Source organism: Pseudomicrostroma glucosiphilum, assembly GCF_003144135.1.
Source record: "Pseudomicrostroma glucosiphilum strain MCA 4718 unplaced genomic scaffold BCV69scaffold_7, whole genome shotgun sequence".
Lineage (NCBI taxonomy): Eukaryota > Fungi > Basidiomycota > Exobasidiomycetes > Microstromatales > Microstromataceae > Microstroma > Microstroma glucosiphilum.
Window position 1 is genome coordinate 278,166 of NW_020289919.1, and position 20,631 is coordinate 298,796.

General features: G+C 57.0%; 5 protein-coding genes across 5 annotated transcripts; 2 read left to right on the plus strand and 3 right to left on the minus strand.

Moving 5' to 3' along the window:
• Positions 1–726: 726 nt before the first annotated feature.
• On the minus strand, positions 727–2,488 carry BCV69DRAFT_249157 (hypothetical protein; the record flags this gene model as incomplete). Its single annotated transcript, XM_025490330.1, has 2 exons — positions 727–1,971; positions 2,051–2,488. Coding segments are annotated over 2 exons (1,683 nt in total), but the record flags the coding sequence as incomplete, so codon positions are not given.
• Positions 2,489–3,364: 876 nt separating this feature from the next.
• On the minus strand, positions 3,365–3,996 carry BCV69DRAFT_299109 (hypothetical protein; the record flags this gene model as incomplete). The annotated part of the gene is made up of 3 exons (XM_025494299.1): positions 3,365–3,396; positions 3,494–3,621; positions 3,854–3,996. The coding sequence occupies 3 exons, from the start codon at positions 3,994–3,996 to the stop codon at positions 3,365–3,367; spliced, it is 303 nt and encodes a 100-aa protein (XP_025347788.1).
• A 500-nt stretch (positions 3,997–4,496) lies between these two features.
• On the minus strand, positions 4,497–6,180 carry BCV69DRAFT_282850 (putative GTP-binding protein ypt1). The gene is made up of 9 exons (XM_025492496.1): positions 5,930–6,180; positions 5,741–5,828; positions 5,566–5,630; positions 5,458–5,480; positions 5,314–5,335; positions 5,097–5,148; positions 4,889–5,019; positions 4,707–4,810; positions 4,497–4,621 (listed from the first exon to the last, which is right to left on the minus strand). Exons 1-9 carry the CDS (start codon positions 5,957–5,959, stop codon positions 4,516–4,518), a joined length of 621 nt encoding a protein of 206 aa, XP_025347789.1. The 5' UTR covers positions 5,960–6,180; the 3' UTR covers positions 4,497–4,515.
• A 166-nt stretch (positions 6,181–6,346) lies between these two features.
• Positions 6,347–11,357, plus strand: BCV69DRAFT_282851 (hypothetical protein). The gene has a single exon (XM_025492497.1). The coding sequence runs from the start codon at positions 6,519–6,521 to the stop codon at positions 11,229–11,231; it is 4,713 nt and encodes a 1,570-aa protein (XP_025347790.1). The 5' UTR covers positions 6,347–6,518; the 3' UTR covers positions 11,232–11,357.
• Positions 11,358–11,893: 536 nt separating this feature from the next.
• BCV69DRAFT_282852 (hypothetical protein) lies at positions 11,894–20,344 on the plus strand. Its single transcript, XM_025492498.1, has one exon. The coding sequence runs from the start codon at positions 12,242–12,244 to the stop codon at positions 20,096–20,098; it is 7,857 nt and encodes a 2,618-aa protein (XP_025347791.1). The 5' UTR covers positions 11,894–12,241; the 3' UTR covers positions 20,099–20,344.
• Positions 20,345–20,631: the final 287 nt, after the last annotated feature.

Sequence of the window (20,631 nt, forward strand, 5' to 3'; positions counted from 1 at the left end):
ATCTGCTGCTCCCCACAGGAGGCCGTGCACCGAGCCTCCTCGCACCCGCAGGGGTCGGCCATCCGAACCTAGTCTTCTCCGGAACTTTTGCTTCGGGGAGGAGGAAACCCCCGACCCTGAGGCGCTTGCACAGTAGAGATTTGGAGTAGTTGACGAGGCGGAGAGGGGTGGCGCAGGTGCACGCGCAGAGCCCCGAGCGGGAGAGACTCTGGCGGTTTGCCCGCTTGCTTGGAGGAGCTCATTGGCCTCTTCGGCTTCTTCTTCATCTGAGAGAGATTCTCCCTCGGCTCGCGCATCTTCCTCGTCTGCCAAACGCAGTAGCGGGCGAACGGTAGCCTTCCAGTTGCGAGACCAAGTGTTGTTGCCCTCCCCTAGAGGCTTGCGCCCGTCGTTGCCACTGCCATTAAGGGGGAGAAGACCACCAGGCAATGCGTCGAGAGGAGTTGAACCGAGGATGGGCGAGGGGACCATTGTGAAGCTCGGCGTGGGAGTCATGGGCTGAGAGATGAGTCGCGCGCTACCGGCATCGTAAGTGTCCCACCCTGTAGGCGACGGTAAAGCCTGAGAGCCAAAGTTTGAGGATGTAGGCAGACCCCCTTTGGAAAAGTCGAGTGTCAGCCTTTTTGGATCTGCTGGACCCTCTCCACCGCCCAGCAGAGCACTGGTCTCGCCAGAATTCCGCGGCGTGGCTTCACGATCCATCTCTATCTCTCTGCCAGCAAGAGAGAAAGGCTGTTTCAGACCACCACCCCTGACCAACCAATTGCCTTGTTCACTGCTCCCGATCTCTGAGCTCGACGAGTGAGGGAAGTCTGCCAGCAGACTCTCCAGTCCCTCTACCAGCTGCTCCTCATCGCTGAACTTCAAGCCGTTGTAGCCGTGTTGTATCAGCTCGTCCAGGCAGGAGAAGTCGAGGGCTAAGACGGGCAGATGACATCCGAGCATGTCCACCACCTTCATGGGTAAGTCTAGACCAGATGAGGAGGTATGTAGTGAGACGCCGATATCTGCAGACCCGAGAAGAAGTGGATACTCCCAATTCTCCAGCCAAGCCGTCCTGATCCTGACAAATTCCCAGGCCTCGGTCTTCTCCAGTCGCGCGACTTCCTTCTCGTAGTACGACCTGAGCTCTCCTTTTCCGGTGACGACAATGAGCAGCTTGGGCAGTCGCTCAGCAGGGGTATTGGGCAGCGTGAATGACCTGCGTGATTGGCCAGAGGGCCTTCGGCTACGATGAGATGGGCGGGACCCAGAGGGGGTCCCCGGCCATTCCATCTCTAACGAGTCAGAGGAGGCCGAGGCGGGCAGCCGCACCTCCAATTTAGCCCCGCTGGTCGATCCGTTGCTCGAGTGCTGTTGCAAATCGACGCTGGTACGAGGCGACTCTGAGTATGCCGTCGAGCTCGAGGCCTGGGTCCGGCCACGGATCTCCTTTGCTCGCTTCTCGTACAGCTGCGCTGCTCTCAGCAGGAGACCAAAGTCTTCGTCCGCTGTCCAACTCGTCGAAGAGACTACCAGGGCGGGCCGATCAGCCCTCAACGAGATCTTACCGGCAGCGTCTTGCTGAGTAAAGGGTGTAGACGATTTTGTGACCTGTGACTCTTTGGGCCAGAAGTCTTCGAGATCGGGCGTCAGCCGTGGAGCAAGCCCTTTCCACAATGTATGCGTCTCGCTGACATGGGCCTTCCTGAAGTGTTTCGGAGGTCGATCATGCAGGACAGCTTTGTGTCCTTCAAGCTGCCACTCCACTTCCAGGTGCCGCTTCATTGCGTGAGTCACAAAGAGATGAGCGAAGGCTGTACGTCCAGAGAGCCTTTCTAGAGTCCGAGCAAAGGAGACGAGGGGGGAGTCTTGGCCCAGGCGCAGGCCGAGAATGGTATATCCGAGATTGTGCCAGTCTATCACTACACGAGACGACAGCAGCAGCGAGCATATCCGAATGATCAGCAGCGTCGGCAAGGCAGGCGGGGTCTACAGAAGGAGTCACGAATGAGAGGCAAACATTTGAGCTGCAAATGTCGGTCTGCTGCTCGAATCCATCGGCACTCACCTGAACAAAGATGACCTCCGGCGGCGGCTGGATGGTCATTGTGATCTTCCAAAACAGTCCCACACTCTGCCAGAGGAGCTTGAGAGGAGCTACAGCTACGAATGCCGCCCTGGGCAGCTTCGCAATCCAGCTTGGCACCTCTTTGAGCTTGTGAAAGCGTACGCTACTCCTCTGTATGCTCGTAGGCAGAGACGAACCTCCATAGCCTACGACGGCTACTCTCCATCCTTCATCTGCCAGGGACTCGACGTGATAGCACATCCGGGGTGAGCGACCCACATCGCCGAGTACGACTACAGCTGCTGACCGGCCGAGGGAGGTGCGACTGGTTGTGGTGGAGGCGCGATAGAGTGCGATGTAGAGGAGTAAGGACAGTATGCATATAGACGCCAGTAGGGCGGGTATGAGGATGAGCAGGAGGACAGGGACGAGAATCATGAGGGACGAGGTTGATGGTAGAAAGGAGAGGTGGTGAGGTGCCTTGGCAGCAGCATGAGGCGTTGCCTGACCTTCTGGCCTCGATGCAGGTACGGCAATTGCCAGTCGTAGAGGCAGAGCAGGATGCAGGCGACTGGAGCTCCTTATGCCTCTGTCTTCTATCTACGTGTTCTTGAGCAGAGGCAATCTAAGCAAAGGAGACAATCAAGGGGCCACGACAAGGAGGACAAGGGAAAGAGAGAGAGGGCAGGGCAGAGTAGAGGAACCAAGTCGCGACTCAGGAGGCGCGTTGGGCCAAAGCACAGACCTCGCTCACATCGCTTCTGTCACAGCCACACACCAAGCCCTGCTTGGCGGCGGGGGCGAAGAAGCCACCACCACGCTCCGCCCCGCAATCGCAGACGAGAGCGTGAGAAGAACAAGGCCAACGGCGACGCACCATAGCCAAACGACCAAGTCCTGACAGTCTCTGCCTCACGACGACCAGACGACCAGACGAAGAACTCGACTGAGCCTTCGCCATCGCATACACCTTCATTGCGCATGTTTTGGCAGACCCGCTCTGGTGGTCTCCAATGATGAGCCACACGAGCAGCGCCCTGGGTCTGGGCCACTCCTCGTTTCTGCGAAGCTCCTCGACGACAGTATGCCGTGTGTCTGTCAGCCAATGCACCTGCCGCGCCAGTTCCAATTGTCGGCCTCAGTCAAATCCACCGTGGTAAGAGTATCCAATGTCATTGCAGTAACTCCCACCAGTAGCCGCAAAGCTTGCAGAGATACAGGCAGCAAAGCCTTGGAATTGATGAGCGCATTCTCTCCTGATCCAACTGTCGCTCTGAGCAGATCCTGTGTCCCATTCAACGTCTTTGTTCCCATTTAGAAGGGCTTGTCAGAGTCGGGTGTGTCGTCTGCACATAAAAGAAGAGGAGGAGTGTGACCACACATCAGCAGGAGTGCGGCTGCCGTCAGATGGTCAGCAGAGCAGAGCTCATTTGTACAACTTACCGACGTAGAAGGTCTTGACAAATGGAATCTTGTCCAGAACATCGTGTTGGAAGATGGGCACCTTGCTCATGAACAGCAACACTGCACCACCTGCCGCACCTCCCCAAAGAGCCAGACTGGGCACCCAGCTGATGGTGAGGGGAGAAACGAAATGGAGAAGGAGGGCGCAAGGGATCAGTAAGGATGCTCAGAGCCAACGGGCAAGGCCGAGACTCTGCTGAACCAGTTCTTCCAGCTCATGTAGAGCTTCGCCCACCCAGTCGCGAGTGCCATTCCATGAGCCACCTCATCTCTACCTCTACACATTCTTGCTCCTTGTTTCAAATCGCCTCTATAGCTACCAAGAATACCTTTACTAACCTCATGACAACACCAGGAGTGATTCCGCCAAAGTGAGGCTGGAACTCCGGCTTCCTAGCGCTCACACGGTGACTTGGGCGAAAAGCACCAGAGTAAGCAGGCGCCGACCGAGCGAGTGAGCGAACAGCAGTAGGTCGAATCATTCTTGCTGTGTATGCGACGAGTAAGTGTGGAGAGGAGAGCAGGACAGGGGAGGAGGAGAGAAGACGTTCGATGTGTTGCTTTGAAATTAAGAGGACGGGAAGGGTGATGGCCGCTTCACGGGCGGCAGCGGGCGGGCGGAGGCCTGGGGGCTGGCCTCTGCCTGCCTGCCTGCTCCGTCGGTTCGAGTCGGAACCGCCCGCGCAGAGACAGAAGTCAAATATCAGTCGTACGCCTCTATGGTCCAGAATCAAGATGATCAGAGTCCTCGGAACAGACTTCATGGCAGACGATAGAGAAGCAGACGATCAACGGAACTAAATTCAAGAAGGAGTGGTCATGAGCAAAAGCCCACTCGCTGGTCCTGCACAATGCACAGTGGTCAGGTGCTTGGGATGTTGAAACTACCAGGCAACATCTATCAGCTCGGGGCGTAGCCTCGTCAGGCGTACCTTGGTCCCAATTGCTGACCTCGCGACGGCTAATGCCGTTGTGAAAATTTCGTGCAATGTCCTCTCTTCTTAACAGCAACCACCACCGCTCTGTGCCTGGACGTTCTGACCTTGGCCCACCTTCAGTGTCGACTTTCCGGCACCACCAGCGTTGTTCACGGTCGAAGATCCCATTCTGTCGATCGAACGAAAGATCATAAGTAAGTCAATGCGCAACCAGCAACTTTGCGGGTGTCGTGTGAATACGCCGAGCTACTCACCGGTCCTTGATCTGCTTTGCCATGGTCAGGAAAGCCTGCTCGACATTGGTGGCGCTCTTGGCAGAAGTCTCCAGGAAGGGGATGTTGAGTTGGTCGGCAAATTCCTGCACCATCGGAAAGAAGACGTTGTTCAGCGGACAGTTGATACACCAATATGGATCCTGACCCGGCTGTAGACTCACCTTGGCCACGTTGTACTCTACTGCCTTTTTGCCGACCAAATCGCTCTTGTTGCCCACCAGGAGCTTGTTGACTCCTTCGGTAGCGTAACGGTCGATCTCCTGCAGCCATTGCTTGACATTCGAGAAGGTGTCTGTACGGACAATACGGCAAGAACACCAGGGACGTCAGCAAGTGGCAGGACGGTAGTGCGAATCACTCTCTTCTCACCTTGGTCTGTGACATCGTAGACGACAATGATACCGTGGGCTCCTCGGTAGTACTGAGGGACGTGAGACATCGATTAGACGCATGGAATGAGTCAGTGCTGCTTTCCAAGCGCAAGTCTGGGCGTTCACAATGATGGGCGGCTGACAGCCCCGGCGGCCACGGCAGCCGTAGTGACATCCGACGCCCTCCATGCATGAGCCAGGCTGATGATACATACCGAAGATGTGATGGTTCGGAACCTGGGTTGCGCAGAGCGATGAGGATTGGTAGGCATGTCAGTGTCAGTTATTCACTCGCTGCTGCCCCTGGCTTCGCCGAGTCATTCCGGAGGGCATCTCATACGCCTCGCCACACCACTCACCTCTCTTGTCCGGCTGTGTCCCACTAAAGTGGAGCAAAAGTCAAGGAATCCCACATAGGTTCAGTATGCAGATGCGGGTAAGAAGCCCTTTGCCAATGTTGAACTCACGATCTGCAGCTTCACAGTCTTTCCCTCGAGCTCAATGGTACGAATCTTGAAGTCAACGCCGATCGCTGTGAGGAGACCATGTGATGAGCTGCCGTCAGCCGCTTGAATCCACGCAAGCTACACCGGCAGTGCTCGAAAAGCTGTGGTTCAGTCCCACAGCGCACCAATTACTCACTCGAGATGTACGACTCAGTGTATGTGTCGTCTGCGAATCGCAACAGAAGACAAGACTTTCCTACACCGGAGTCACCGATTAGCAGGAGCTGCGAGGGCAAAGAAAGGGCATGCATCTCGGCGATCAGCACTGTACTGATGATCGGCTCGTCGACAAAGCTGACTGCTATCACAGGAGCAGTATCCTCACCTTGAAGAGGAGATCGTACTCTGGGTTCATGGTAGCTGAAGTGGTTGCAAGGGCAGAGCGGAGTACGGGAGACAAGTGTGGCTCGGCGACGACGAGATCCTTTCGATGTGTCCCTTTGTGGCGTAAGCGAGGAAGCGCAGGGGATCTGATCTGCGCCGGAAGTTTCAGATACGAACGAGGGGGGAGTCGAAGTTGTGCGTCAAGTGAGAGGTGACAGACAGAAGTACGAGGTGACGATGGTCCAGTCAGGGGCGCAGTGGTAGATGGCAAGTGGGAGGCAGTGGAGAGAAACAGACGCGCCTGGCTGTGTTGGCAACGCAACTCAAGGCTCCGCCGCCCACGCCGCCTCCGACCCCCCGCGCTTTGGCCATACAGCAACGGGGAGGTGATGCCAAGGTCGATCTCCACGCTTCCTCTTGACGACAAAGGGACTCCTCATCACTCTCACCTCGCATCTCGTCGCCGTCGTCTTCGTCTTCGACCCATCGGACGCTTCTGCTGCCACATCCTTGTGCTCTGGAAGGGGGCCATCCCGTGAGCAGACGGGATCTTGCAGAACATCACCTCCTGAGGCTCCTCGCCTCGCGCCATGCCTCCCCCTGCTGCCGGACCCATACGCCTGCACTCTCGCGTATATGTCGCCAAATTCGGGCATGGAACTGTGCTCTTCGTTGGTCAGACTTCCTTCGCTGCAGGCGTATGGGTGGGAATCGCTCTTGACCCTGACGAGGGGGAAGGAAAGAATGATGGCAGCGTAGCAGGCAAGAGATACTTCGAAGCCGAGCCTGGCAGGGGTATCTTTGTGAGACCGACTCAGATAGAGGTTCTCCCCGAAGAAGAGTACGAAGAGGAAGAAGAAGAGACGGCAGAGGATGTGACTGTTGAGCCATACACGATCGATCAAGATCAGTCGGGAGACAGCCGTGGCGCAGACACATTGAGTCAGGCTTCCCCTCCGGCTAGCATGCTACGTGGACTGCCATCAACACCGCAGGTCCGCACAACTGCACCGGGAGCATCAATCGCCCCTTCTTCGCTTCGTCGACTCCCCAGTACCGATTCACGGAGTGGTCTGCCCAGCATCGGCCGGTCCAGTAGCCCAGACAAGAGCACCATGCGACCTCCCTCGCGGCCTGCCTCACGTCCTTCACTGGTCTCGCGTTCTTCGGTCGCTTCTTCGGTAGCCTCCTCCGTCGGCACTGCCCCCGCTAGTCGTCGTTCAGTCGTATCATCTCCATCGAAGTCTGGCCCTCCCAGTCGTGCATCTCCAGCCAAGCCTGCTTCGACGACACCGGCTGCCAGATCTGCTGCTCCTCTTCGCCCAGTGACGTCCGGAAGGACTTCCGTCGCTTCCGCTGTGCGTCCAGGTGCCCCTGCCAGGCCAGCGGCCCCAAGATCTACCACGAGTGGCACAAATACTGGTACTGCAGTCCGCCCGACACCTTCGACGAGCGTCAGTAGAGCTACACCTATTAGCCAGTCACGCCCAGGACTTAGACCGGCCGCTAGCTCTAGTGCAACGAGTGCGGCCCCCGATGCACAGAGTACCTCGGCAAGAGCCGCTCTGCGACCAGTCACCAAGGCCCGTCCCAGCATGATGGCCCCGTCTCTCAGCCGAGGTGAAAGTGCAACCTCAGGCCGGACCCAAATGCTGTCGCGTCGAAGTTCTGCAGATACGTCAGACCAAGCAACGCCGACAGCCAGAGGCTTTGAGCACGTAGATCTATCATTGAGTCCCAGTGCCGAAGCTCGTCAGCGACTGAACGTTGCCCGAGCCAAGGCGGAGTCGCAGCGAAATCCTCCGTCTCAAGAGACGCAGCTCTATTCGGAAGACGACGAGGAAGATCTAGTTGGCACTGCTCTGTCTGATGGCATGGACGACCTTCAAAGACCGGCAGCCATCGTCTCAGCCGCTCAGAGTCAAGAGCTTGCCGCCCTCAAACGCGAAATTGAGGAGCTCCGCGTTCGGAACAGGCTCAACGAGAAGCGAAGGGACGAGGAGAGGGTCAAGGTGAAGGAGCTTGAGAGCTGGAAGGAAGAGGTCGCTGAGAAGCTCAAGACAAGCGACAGTACCACGGAGAAGGCTCAAAAGCTGTCGGCGGAAGTTTTGAGCCTGCAGACTACAGAGCGGGAACTCGTCATCCTCAAGAGCGAGCTTGAAGAACGAGTCGAGGAGTTGAGCGAGCAGCTGGAAATGGCCGCCCTCGATCGAGAGGTTGCAGAAGAGAAAGCCGAAGCTGCCGCTGCCGACCTTCAAGAAATCAAACAGCTCAACGAAGAGCTCTCACTGGAGCTTGACCTTCTTCGCGAGGAGAATAAGGCGTACGAGCATGGCGATGTCGACGTCGAGCAGAGCTCTACTGCTTGGGTCCATCTGCAGAAACAGAATGAACGCTTGAAAGAGGCCCTGCTCAAGCTTCGAGACGTCACTACGGAAACCGACTACGAGCAACGACGAAGGATTTCAGACTTGGAGAAAGAGCTCGACTCCCTTGCCGATGTACAAGATTCGCGAGACGCTCTAGCGGCGAAGCTTCAGGCGAATGAAGCGCAGCTGGACGATGTCAAGACTCAACTCGACGATGCTCTTGGAGCCGAAGAGATGGTTGAGCAGCTTACAGAGCGGAACCTCTTCCTCGGAGAGCGCATGAATGAGCTGACAGCGGGCATTGAGGAGCTCGAGGCTCTCAAAGAGCTCAATGAGGAACTTGAAGAGATCCACCTCGAGACTGAACGTCAGCTGCAAGAAGAGGTCGATCTCAAGGAAGTTGCCATACGCGAGTGGGAGGCGCGATGTCAAGCGCTTGAGACCAACGCTGTCGACTACGAGGCAACCTTCTCGCAGTTCAGAGAGCTTGTGCTCAATTTGCAGAATGATCTCGAGGTTCTACGGGCGGAGCGAGATGGCCTCCTGGAAGATGGCCAGAACGCAGCCAGCTTGAACAGTCAAAGTCGGGAGATGCTGAGCTTGAACATGAAGCTGCAATCCTCCGCTCTGAAGTCTCAAGCGAGAACGATTGAGAATGAGCTCGGACGAATGAAGTTCGAGCAGGCGACCCTGCATCTGGAGATGCTCATGCCATACCTGCCACCGCCTTTCGTGGAAGAGGGCGACCGCGATGCCCTGTCTGGCCTGCTGTTCTTCAAGCGGATGTCATCCAAAGCAGATCTCATCAGGAGCAGTGTCGAGTCGAAGCACGACATCGCACAGGTGATCGGGTCTCTGTCATCAGAGGTGACTACTGTCGGTGAGGACGGTGTGCTGACCTCCACCCAGAAAGTCCCAGAGCACCTCGTCACCGTGTGCCAATTGCGTCATTCGCTGGCACACTTCTCCGCCGTGTGCAGCTCAGTCGTCGCAATGCTTCGATCGGCTCCTCCCAAGGTCTTCCTCAAATGTGGGCGGATGTTCAAGGAAGTCCAGGCTGCTGTTGAAGGTCGAGTCGACGCTTTCGTCGAAGCCTTGCGACATGAAGAATTGAAGGAGAATGAGTGCAATGTCGACTTCAAGCGCATCGTACGTCAATTTGAAGACCTCAGCTACGCCTTGGTGGTATCGCAGGAAGAGGAGATACAGGCTCTCCACCAACAAGCAGAGAGTGGGGGCTCTGTTGAGCTCTTGCCAAGCTACGGCGATGGCGACCTCGCAGCAAAGGAGGTCGGTAGCGCTACTCTCCTTGACCTCGATCTTGATACCTTGTCGGCATCGCTCTGGAGCGCTCAGAGTCTGCTGGCCCGTGAGAACATTGCTTGGCAGCTACAAGGCAAGACCGTGCGGGGCGACTATCTTGAGCCCCTTGACCGTCTCTTTGGTGACGTCAAAGCTGCAAAGTTGCTCGCGAAGAAGCTGCTTCGCCGCCTATCAAGCCTTGCCTCGAACGACGAGGCAGTGTCCATGGCTGCGATTGGCAATTTGCCCTCTCTTGGCCGCCTGAGCTCCAAGCTTGTCGCCTTTGCCACTACGCTCGAGTCTGCCGTCCTCGCATACCTCAACGAGACAAAGGCAGCAGGGTCATCCTTCGTGCTCACAGACCTCTTGAGTACCGTCAAGGCTGCAGCACGTGAGCTGAGCACGACTGATACCGAAGAAGACTCCGGCACAAGTCACGCGGGCACGGACGATCCATGGCAAGAGGCCATTGCTGCTACCACGCACCTGTCTGCCACTATCAATGGGTTGGTGATGGGCGCTACCGAGCAGGACAATGTCATCAAGATCAGCGGTATCGTTCCCTGGGAGCCCCGTTCGAAGGCTGTGCACGAGATCGCGTCACACAACGTTGAGCTGGAGCGTCAGGCGTTGAGGCTTCAGGACGACCTGCGCGATTTATACCAGCAGATCAAGGCGCGAGATAGTGCTCTGCAAGAAGGTGCTATCAAGCTCGAGCGTCTGAACAAGAAGCTCGAGAAGAGCAAGGGTCAAGACGAGGAAATTGAGGAGGCGAGAGCTCGACTGAACGAAGCGCGTCAACAAGCCAAGGCGTACCAAGATGCGAATGGTGTTCTCCAAGCTGAATTGGAGGCATTGGAGAAGGTCAAGGAAGCGCTGGATACTCAAATCGCGGCCAATAAAGCTCGAGATGGTGGCAAGGATACCCTCAAGCCTGGGACGATCGGAGGCGCAGGATCGCCTTCGGAGTATTCTCTGCTCCCCTCAGCCTCCGTCCTTCCTGCAAGTCACCTCGAGACTCATTACCTCCTCGATCAACTAGACGCCATGAGAGGCGCTTTGAAGTATCTACGCGAAGAGAACGCTCTCTTGCTCTCCGCTGGCTGGACAGCCGAATCCTGCGGCCTGGCACCCCTTGTGCATGACCTACAAGTCGAAGTGGAGACGGCAGGTGCTCCCGCTGATTCCCTTGCACAAGCAGAAGCGAGCCTGACGGGCCTTCCACATAAGGCGAAGCGTGCGGGTCCCACTGATGATGAATTGAGGACGGTGGCCAGTGAGAGGAAGAGCCTCTACTCTAGTCTGCTGCAGCTATCTGCCAGCCCGAAGGTCGTCGTCCTTCCACCCAGGCCTACCGTCGCGGATACCAGCGAGAGCAACAAGGATTCCCCCGCTCCTGGAGACGCTCCACGCGATCCTGCTGCCATGAAGCGCAGGGTACGACCCTGGCAGCCTGCGTCGAAGCTCCCGAGCCGTCAGTACGAGGCGCAACAAGCGCGTGTGGTGGATCTCGGTCTACGCTTCCAGAGGCTGGTCGAGCGAAGTCGACCTCTGGGAGGTACGATGGAGGGGTCTCTCTCACTAAGAGCTAAAGCGATGCAGATGCCAGTGGTGAGGAGTCTGAAGACCTGAAGAAGGGAGAGATTGGAGCGGGGCAGCGGCCTCTTCTTTTACGTGCGGTAGACTTTTATTTCATCTTGTATACTATCATCAAATTCAGATCTTCCCAAGGTCATCTGTCACCTTGATATCCACGCTTCCCCTTACCTTGGACTTGTGCGACGCAAAGGAGAGGTAGAGAGGGGGCGGAAGAAAGGAGTGCGGCACATAAGGAACAACGAGGCGTGCCAATGCGAGCCGAGCGTGAGTAGACCAGAACGCTTTGAGCTTAAGCAACCTCGGCAAGCTGTGCAAGGCATTGATTGGCAGGGTGATAAGAGGAACCAGATTGGATCCGGTGCAGAGGTGGAAGAAAGGCATGGGGAGTGCAGATGGGCAGACAGGCGCTTAGGCCCAGGCCAAGCAACGCCTGACTGACGTTGAGAAAGCCGTCTTGTCGTTCGCCTGTCTGTGCCTGAGTGGTGGACCCCGCACAGCGGAGCGGAGCTTTGAAGGTGCATGGGCTCGCGGCTGCCCCTGGCAGCTTTCCCCCTCGGAAGCGGAGGGGCCAAGGCAAGGAAGGACAGGTGAGCGGAGCGGCAGACAGGCGCAGACAGCACAGGAAGGCGGGTGATGGCTCAACTCAAGTCGCGCCTCTGCTCGTCGTCCAACACCTTCATAGTCGTCGAAGCCTTGTTCTTGTTCGCGCGTACTAGGCGCATTCAGAGTCGCCTCGTCTCGCCTCGCCTTGCCTCGCCTCGCCTTGCCTTCAACACCCATCACACCCTACTCGTACTCTCCTACCGACCACTACAACACCGCATCCCTTCTCATCACCTTGGCGCGGCACACAAAATCACACCTTCGACTTTCTGTGCATTCACCAACCTCCTTTTGGCCTACGCACTCACATCCTACTCGCAGAGACACCCCTCTCACCACTGATCTCAGCTTCAGCCTCGACCAGACGATCCTCGCATGATTCAATAAACATTCTCATCAGCTACCCCGACCCTTTGCGCCCCTCGACACCTTTGCCGATGATGCTAAGGCGGAACAAGAAGAAGGAGCAGCAGGCACCACCAGCCGCCAGTGGCAGTACAGGGCCCCTCAGCGATGCAGACCCCTATGCCACTGCGACCTCACCCCACTCGACATCTCGACCGGCAACCATCGAGCCACAGCAGTCTCCCACTTCTAGTCGTACAACGGGCAGCTTCGGCAGAGCTGCCCAGGCTGATCTGCGGCGACAACAGAGGGGCTACCAGGGAAATGGCAACCTCGGCTCCAGCGGAGATGGTGACAGAGGCATGCCTAGCAGTGGCAGTGCAGAAGCTATGCCACCACCTGGTGCACAATCCTCCTACCCACAAACAGGCTCGGGCATGCCATCGTCTGCCTCTACTGCCACTTTTGCACAACCTCAAAGTACTTCAAGATCAGGGGGAGCTCTTGGCTTCATCTTCTCAAAGGCCAAGAATACATTCGCCGGCTCTTCGTCAAATACTGGGGGCGGCGAGAGTGGTCACATGGCTTCCACCTCGCTAGGCTCCAGCTCAGGCATGCCTGCTTCCTCTACTTCAATGGCATCACTGGCTAGCTTGCAAGAGGATGGTGACTTCTACAGGATCGACCCCAGAGCACCTGGCATGCAAAATGGAGCAATGTCCTCGCCATCCAAAGGCAGCCGCCCGATGGGAGACGATGCAGACTCTCGCCAGAGGGGCGGTCGCTTCGTCGGCAGCGAGGCAATGCCGGCTACCGCATCTTCCCCTACCAGTAAAGGGTTCTTCTCGCGCGATCGCAAGACCTCTGTAGCCTCCACGACTCGTGCCCATGCAGCCGTGCGAGGAGCTGGCAACGGCTCTAGCAACGCCTCGGGGCATGCAAACACTGGATCACTCGGCGGAGGAGGTTACGGACAATTCAGTAGGAGTCAGGCTGATCTGACCTCTCGCCGCGAATACGATAGTCCTGCTTCCATGTCATCCGACCTGCCCAGGATGCCTTTCATGGCCCCCTCCAAGTCACAGACGGCGAACAGTATCGGCGCACCTGCTCTGGACGATCGAGCCTTCTTGAGATCACCAAGCCCACGCAGCATGTTCTCGCGTAGCGCAGACGAGCTGGCGCCCAACCCTGCCTCCTTGTCTCCCAACGGCAAGGCAGGCGGACTACGAAGCCCCTCCCCTCAGATGTTTGGTCAAAATGGTTCCATTCCACTCGGCAGCGGTATCGTCGCCTTTGCTACACCTGACGAACAAGATGAGACCTCACAGCAGCCGATGTGGATAGATGGGACCGGCCGAACTCTTCAGGCCGGCTCTTCCCACTCGTCCAGGGCAGTGTCTCCCAGCGGGTCAAAAGGTGAAATGGCCGTTTCGCTCGGCACTGGTGGTGGAAACAGCTCTCAGAGTACTCAGATGGCCTTTTCTTATGGAGCTCGTGCAATTAGCCCATCTCCGGAATCAAAAGCCAGTCATAACCGTACGGGCTCGAAGTTTGCTACCCCTGATACATTCTTTGGACCTTCATCATCTGGCAAGAAGTCTGCATCCAGAGGGATGGGCCATTCTGGAGGCCTCTCGACGTCCTTCAGCCTGACGAACGTCGCAGCAGGCGCCTCGAACGTGATTGACAGGCTACGCGGGCCAGGAGGTACTGGTTTGCCGACTGAGCCACAGAGATCAGCTTCACTTCCGCCTGGTGTGGTCTTCCAGGGCCTGCTCAACCGCAACATGAATGTAGCAGTACCTCTCTCACAGCTGGGAGGACAGAGTCAGAGAGAGAAGGATGTGTCAAAAGGTTGGAAGCCGTACAAGGTCTTGCTCAAGGATGGGCAGATGATGTTCTTTAAGCCACCTGGTCAAGTCATCGACGAGGTGAAGGATCTCTTCCCCTCTTCGGTCGTCAGGCAGTCTGCTGCATCAGTCAGCGCGCAAGAAGCCGTCTCCCGAGGACTAGGCCATCAAAACTTTGATGCAGCCATGCTGAAGCAGAGCGGTCTCGGCACTCAAGATCTATTGAACGCTACCAAGGCTAGGGATGGGTCCAGCTTGTTACCAATGCCGCGCAGCATCCCTTCATCGCCGGTCAAAAAATCGCCGCTGGCATCCGGCCAGGACGAGGAGACGCACAGGAAGGAAACCTCGGGACCTACAAGGCCGAGCTGGCATAGAGAGGGCAAGCACAAAGACCTTGAGCTCTCCCAAAGTATACAGATGCCGGCCTCTTGGCCAGCGCGCATTCAGAGCGGCTCTTTCGAAGCGCTGGTGCACGAATTCGTCTTTGCTTCACAGTCTACTACCGATGATGACCCATCGGATGCAGCTCACATGCTTCAGACCGTCCTGTACGTGAGCCTTGCAAATGGAAAGTCGATACGAGACTTTCTTGTACAGCTGAAGGGAGAGCTCACGCAAGCTCTCGTAGTTGAAATCGGCGATGTACTGCAAGGGCAAAAGTGCGACAGTCAAGAGGACGTAGACCGCTTCAAGACAGGTGTGCGGACTCGTGTGAGCTCATGCTGCGATCTGCTCGTCCTGCATCACGCGGATGGGCTGCAGGGCGAGAACGCAGAGCTCCTTCAAGATCTTGCAAAGGAAGTCTGCGGTCTCAACTTCGATGTCAATACAGGGCTTGGGCAGCACAGCCTCGGTACACCGGGCGAAGGGGAGCAAGACGTAACACTCTCATCAGATAGGGACGACTCCAAGTTGAGGAGTAATGCCGCTCGGCCGAAGCTCGCATCACTTGCCCAAGGTCACTTGTCTGGGTCTGACCTGCTCAGCTTCGAGCCTGCCGATGTCGCTACTCAGATTCAAGCTTTTCACTGCGACAGGCTCAGAGCGTTAGCTATCCCCCGTCTGTGGGTTTCAACCTTCGCAAGGCGAGAAGCCCCTACCGAGGGCGGGGAGGATGGCCTCCCGGCGCCTTCTTTCTTCGGATTCAGTGGTGCACAGCCGCACTACTTGACTCGATTGGTTCTGGACCAGCTCGTGGGCCGGAGTGCCGTCTCGAAGCAGCACGTTTCCTCCACAGCAGCAAAGCATCGCGCTGCCCTGCTCCGACACTGGATTGCAGTTGCTTCTTACCTGCTCAGCTTTGGAGATATCCTTGGCTGGGCTGCCATTATGGTGGCGCTCTGCTCAAGAGCAGTTGCAAGATTGCAGCATTCGTGGCGATACGTCGCTGAGGGTGACCGTATACTCCACGCTACCTCTTGGACGCCTAAGCTGGCGAAGCTAGGCTGGAGTGAAGAAGGCCAGACGCACCTTGCAGGTGTAGTGACGCTCAGCGCTATCACATCTAGGCAATTCAAGGACAAGGACGGCAGGAAACAGCAACCGATACCTTTCTTCGGCGATTCTCTCAGCCGCATCCAAGACGTGCTTGGCGCTTCGAGCATCGACAGTAGACTGCCATTTGCCCCTTTGACGCAAGAGGTGACTTGCCTGTATGACCTTGTCGGGGCATGGTTCACCGACAGCTGTCAAAGTCAGCCCCTTCGACCTGCTGCGATACCAGGGGTAGGCTCCCCAGTCAAAGAGTTTCAGCACGCTCTCCAGACGTTGGCCGCTGGTGGCTCCGTGTCAAGTGTCTCCTCTTACCTTGCTACCTCTGTTCTCATCGAACCTTGCGGCTTGGGCAACCTGGACCTGCACTGGCGCCCCTCCCTTCCCCCACAGCTCAACGCCAAGGCGCTCATTCCTCTGATGTTCCCCGAAGCTCTTCCAACTCTCGACTTGCTGAATCGGGAGGATGTAGTGAACATCCTCTACCCCGGCATGTCGCAACAAAGACGGCCGAGTGGCTCCTTGGGTGGCGCTGAAGCTTCTGCTGGCTTTGCTAGGTACGTTCGCTCACCGCTCGGAGGAGCACCTCTGAAGGGTCGCTCTAGCCCGGCGTCTTTGCGCCGTACCAGGACCTACCCTGCAATTGGTACTCGAAACAAGAGCGTGCCCTTTGGAGACATCAGCGAATGGGCTGCTTTAGCAGACAGAGGCGCTGCACCTCATGATGAAGGGACAGTGTTCAGGATCGGATCAGATCTAGTGCTCAAGGCAACCGAAGACGCTCAACTCAACTCAAGCTCTGGATCCCCGATGCTGAGCAACGCTCGATTCTCTCAGGAGCTCAGCAGGAGTAGACCGCTGTCTCAAATGTCGAAGAGATCCAGCCTTCCCGCTTCTCAGCGAAGCTCCATGGTGGATGCGTTCGTCTCTGTACAGGTGGTCGTGAAAGCTGCGAGCCTAGAGAGACTAGTCGATATCCTCGTGCTAGGCGTGTCCGACCTCACTGTCACGCTCTCCGACGACAATGGCGAGATACCTCTCCAAAGCGCAAGGAGGTCAAAGCTGTCAATGGATGTGCACGCCTTCCGCACCTCCTTCTTGGCCACCTATCGAAGCACCTGCACCCCTATTGTCCTCTTCGAGTTCTTGCGGAAGAGGTTCTTGGCTGCCGTCAATGCTGCCAAGGAGATGTCTTCGATGCCACAGGGTGCCAATACCAGTCGCTTTCCCAGCTGGAGCATGTTCCCTGTATCCTCCGCCAAAAGTGAGGCTGGGCTCGATTCTGCTGATCGGGACTACGCTGCTCGAGTGAGATCAGGCGTCGTCTCGATCTTGACAGTCTGGACACAACGGCATACTCAAGACTTTTTGGACTTCCCAGAGCTCCTGGCTGCTTTCGATGCCTTCATTGGTCAGCAAGAAGAGTCGTTGCAGGGCGCAACGAGTGTGACGACCGCATCAAAGGGCGATACTGATTTGTCCAAGGCGGTTGCTGCGCTTCAAGAGGTGGCTTCCACGCTGAGAGTGAACATGCTCAGGATCAACACACGAACTCAGTTCAAGCTGGAGGGCCCACCTCTGAAGGAGCCGTCTCCGAATGACGAGGGTATGATTGATGGCCAGACTGCAATCGAGCGAGGCGACTTTGATGCTGCCGGCCCACTTCAGATTGTCGAGCACCTGGAATGTGTCGCTTCCGTATTTTTCGACAAGATCAGTGAGAAGGACCTTCTGATGGCCGCAGAGCTCTTTGAGCGACAAGCGACCGATCCTCTAGGGTGGCATGTGAATCGCGAGTCAGGTGCGGCGGAGCCACAAATGGTGACAATGTACAAGCTTTTGGAATCTCTGACGCCCCAAGATGGGGATCATGGGGTAGCGTCACTCTCGCAAAAGCTACCTGCCAGCATCCGAGATGCTTGCTCTGCCCATAGTCTCCTCCGTGGCTGGGTCGCTGTCCACATCATTGAGCAGCGGATAGGCCTCGAGCGTAGACAGTCTCGAATCGAGAAGCTCTTGGATGCTATCTGGATCTGCAGAGCTCGGATGCTCAATGCTCGGTCAGAGGAGGTGTCGTCGACACCGCTGAGTGCTAGTGCCCCTCTCCAAGACGCAACAGTCGGATCCTTCGTCGAGAGCGTCATTGTAGGCAGTCTGACCGCTCCCGAGAGTCGCACTTTCGTCAGGGCATGGCAAGGAGTCTGCCATTCAAGAGGTGGTACTGGGGAAAGATTGGAAGATCTGATCCCAGCCTCAGACTCGCTTCCAACTCTCAATGCTGCCTCGGCCTCGCAACCATCGACCCCCGATGTTGGCTGGCTCTTGCGGTCTCTTGCACAAGCTGTCTCACGCAAGTCACCTCTCGCTCTTGCTGACAGCACTCTGGTCGATTTTGAGCGATCTCAAATTGTTTTCAACCTCATCGAGTCTTCTTTCGCGATCCGCCCTACCCCCGTCAGCCAGGCAATCGCAGAAACGGCCAGCGCACGATTGGCCGCCATGCAACTCAGGCTCCGCAGAGTGCATTGGGATCGCCGGACATTCCGCGAAGAGGCCGCTCGCGAAGCACTTGAAGGTCAGCCACTGCCTAGCACGACGTGTTATCGAGCTGTCAGGCCATTGCAGAAGATCACAGTTGCACATGCAGAGAAACAGCGTCGAGACCGGGCAGCCTTCGATTCTTTGAGAACAGCCGCGATGTCGACGACAGCCTCCAGTCAGGGCTTCGACTCGAGTGCTAACAGTAGTGCGCCCGTGACTCGGTCACCCGGCTTTGGTCCACAAGAGATTATCGGCAGACCTTCCTTCACTGTCACCCCAGCGGCTCCAGGTCCGGCTATTTCGGCCGAAAAACGTTCCCGCCGAGTGACGGCTTTGTTCCGTGGAGCTGTCCGCGGAACCACCGGTCTGATAGCCAGCGGCAACGACAAGACAGAACGAACTGGTGCAGAAATATCTCAACGCTCCGCTGGCAGCCTGTTGAATTTGATCTCAACCAACCAGAAACCGGCCTCTGTCATCAACCTCGCTGGTGCTCGAGTAGCTCTGTGGCAAAATACTCAGCGCTCGTACACTTTTCACGTCTCTGCTCAAGATGGCGACTGTTATCTTTTGCAGGCGGCTACACAGGACGATGCGAATGAGTGGCTCAATCAAGTCTCGAAGACCATCCGCGAGGCGCCTGTGTCTCGTACAGGACACCCCTCGCAGTCAGACAGCAAGAAGGGCGGCTCGGCGGCGTTGCTTAGCAAGAGCAAGAGCGGAACAACGACTGCGCCGACTCATTCGGAGCCATTCTACGGGGTCGAGCTGAAGATTCTTGCGGACAGAGAGGGCAGGTCCGTCCCGTTGGGCCTGGAGAGGATGCTGGCTGTCGTCGAGGCACGTGGTCTGAAAGAGCAGGGTATCTATCGAATCTCCGGAGCTAAGAATGCCATCGAAGGCCTCAAGCAGGCGCTTTCCACTCAAGCAGCCGAGAGTGTGAATTTCGAGCACGGCGAGTTCAGCGATGTCCACACCATTGCAGGAGCCATCAAGCAGTGGTACAGAGAGCTGCCAGAGCCTGTGGTGCCTTTCGCCTTCTACCACCGCCTTATCGCAGCAGAGGGCATCGAGTCTCACGACGAGAGATTGTACGCCATCCGCGACGTCATCTGGGAGTTCCCTCGACATCACTTCCAGCTCTTGCAAAGGACTGCAGAGCATCTCGGTCGTGTGGCTGACGAGGCCGAGTTTAACAAGATGCAGCCACACAATCTCGGTCTGGTCTTTGGAACCTCGTTGCTCAACCCAGCGCCTTCGGCCACATCCATCGCAGAGAGCTTCGGGTCCCTTGGCAAGGCGGCCAATGTTGTCAAGCTGATCCTGACCTTCCACGACTGGCTCTTCGAGCCTGAAGCGGCGGCAGATGCCACTGTTGAGGAGCCTGGGGATGCGACTGTCACCGGGCGGTCCGAAGCAGATACAGAGATGGCCGCAGACGATATAGATGAGCCAGCTGCAGACACTAGCATCGTCGCCACCTCGGTTAGCGCACCTGAGCCACTCCAAACCATTGCGATTAAGGAGGAAGCAGTGGAGGGTGAAGATGCGGAAGTGGACGCACCGCCTCAAGAAAGCTATCGTATCCCCGGCCTGCCGCCTCATGACGATTCCAGTCTTCTACCTGCCGGTCAAGCAGACGAGGATCTGGAGCTACTGCTCACTTCGGACGCATCTGCCGACACGGATCGACTCCTGGCTCAGCTACAAGCAGAAGCGGACGCAGATGCTGCTGCAGCTGCAGCTCCAAACTCTCCCTCTGCCGCTGTGAGCGCATCGGAATCACAAGCAGGTCTTGCTGCCAGCACTACCTCGGACAGCGAGGGAGGCGAGATGGAGGTAATGGAGCAGCCCGAGGTGGCCAGGCGGCGCAAGGGAGCTTCGCAGGCTCGGAGGTCTATGCGCGAGGAGTCGGTGTATGCCGATGCCCTCGAGGTTGCCCTGGACAGCACATCGGTGACGAGGGCGAGCTTGCTGCCGGATGAGGCGATGCTGGACATGTTGCGGATGATGGGTGCGAGTGAGCTGCAGGAGGCAAAGGAAGATGGAGCAAGTGGGATCTGACGAGCAGACGCCATGCCACAACGGCCATTCGATTCTTTCTGTTTTGTCTTCCCCTTTTGTTTCTTTTATTCCCTGTCTTTTTCTGCACGTCCAAGTATGGAGGTTCTTGGTTCTGACTTTGTTCTCCCACCGCTCGTCACCAGTAGCCCCCGTCTTATTCCCCTTTGCGTCCCCGTCTTCATTTCCTTTCGTGTCGTCCTCGACCGCGTCGTAGGACACCGTGCATATTGAATGCCTATTCTCCCACCTCGACTGCTTGCATGCGTACTGCTTCCCTCTTGCCCACTTGTCAGTCTGCGTCTCTTCAAAACCATGAAGAAATTGGAGCGGCCAGAAGGGTCTCGCGCGCTTCTTTGCAGACAGACCACCCTGAGTGAAAATGAGAATGTGGAGACCCCGCACTTGGCACTGGCACTGGCACTGCACTGCACCTGCACCTGCAGTCCGATTGCCGGCTGCACAAGGGCGCGGCCAGAGCAGGCAGAATGCCGGCGAGTCGAGTGGGTGAGTGGGTGAGCTCAGTCTAGACTTGG

Coding starts and splice junctions, on each gene's coding strand:
- BCV69DRAFT_282852 (XM_025492498.1), top strand. CDS start 12,242: ATGCTAAGGCGGAACAAGAAGAAGGAGCAGCAGGCACCACCAGCCGCC.
- BCV69DRAFT_282850 (XM_025492496.1), bottom strand. CDS start 5,959: ATGAACCCAGAGTACGATCTCCTCTTCAAG. Junction 5,829..5,929: donor AGTACGATCTCCTCTTCAAG/GTGAGGATACTG, acceptor TTGCCCTCGCAG/CTCCTGCTAATCGGTGACTC. Junction 5,336..5,457: donor GACACAGCCGGACAAGAGAG/GTGAGTGGTGTG, acceptor TGCGCAACCCAG/GTTCCGAACCATCACATCTT.
- BCV69DRAFT_282851 (XM_025492497.1), top strand. CDS start 6,519: ATGCCTCCCCCTGCTGCCGGACCCATACGCCTGCACTCTCGCGTATAT.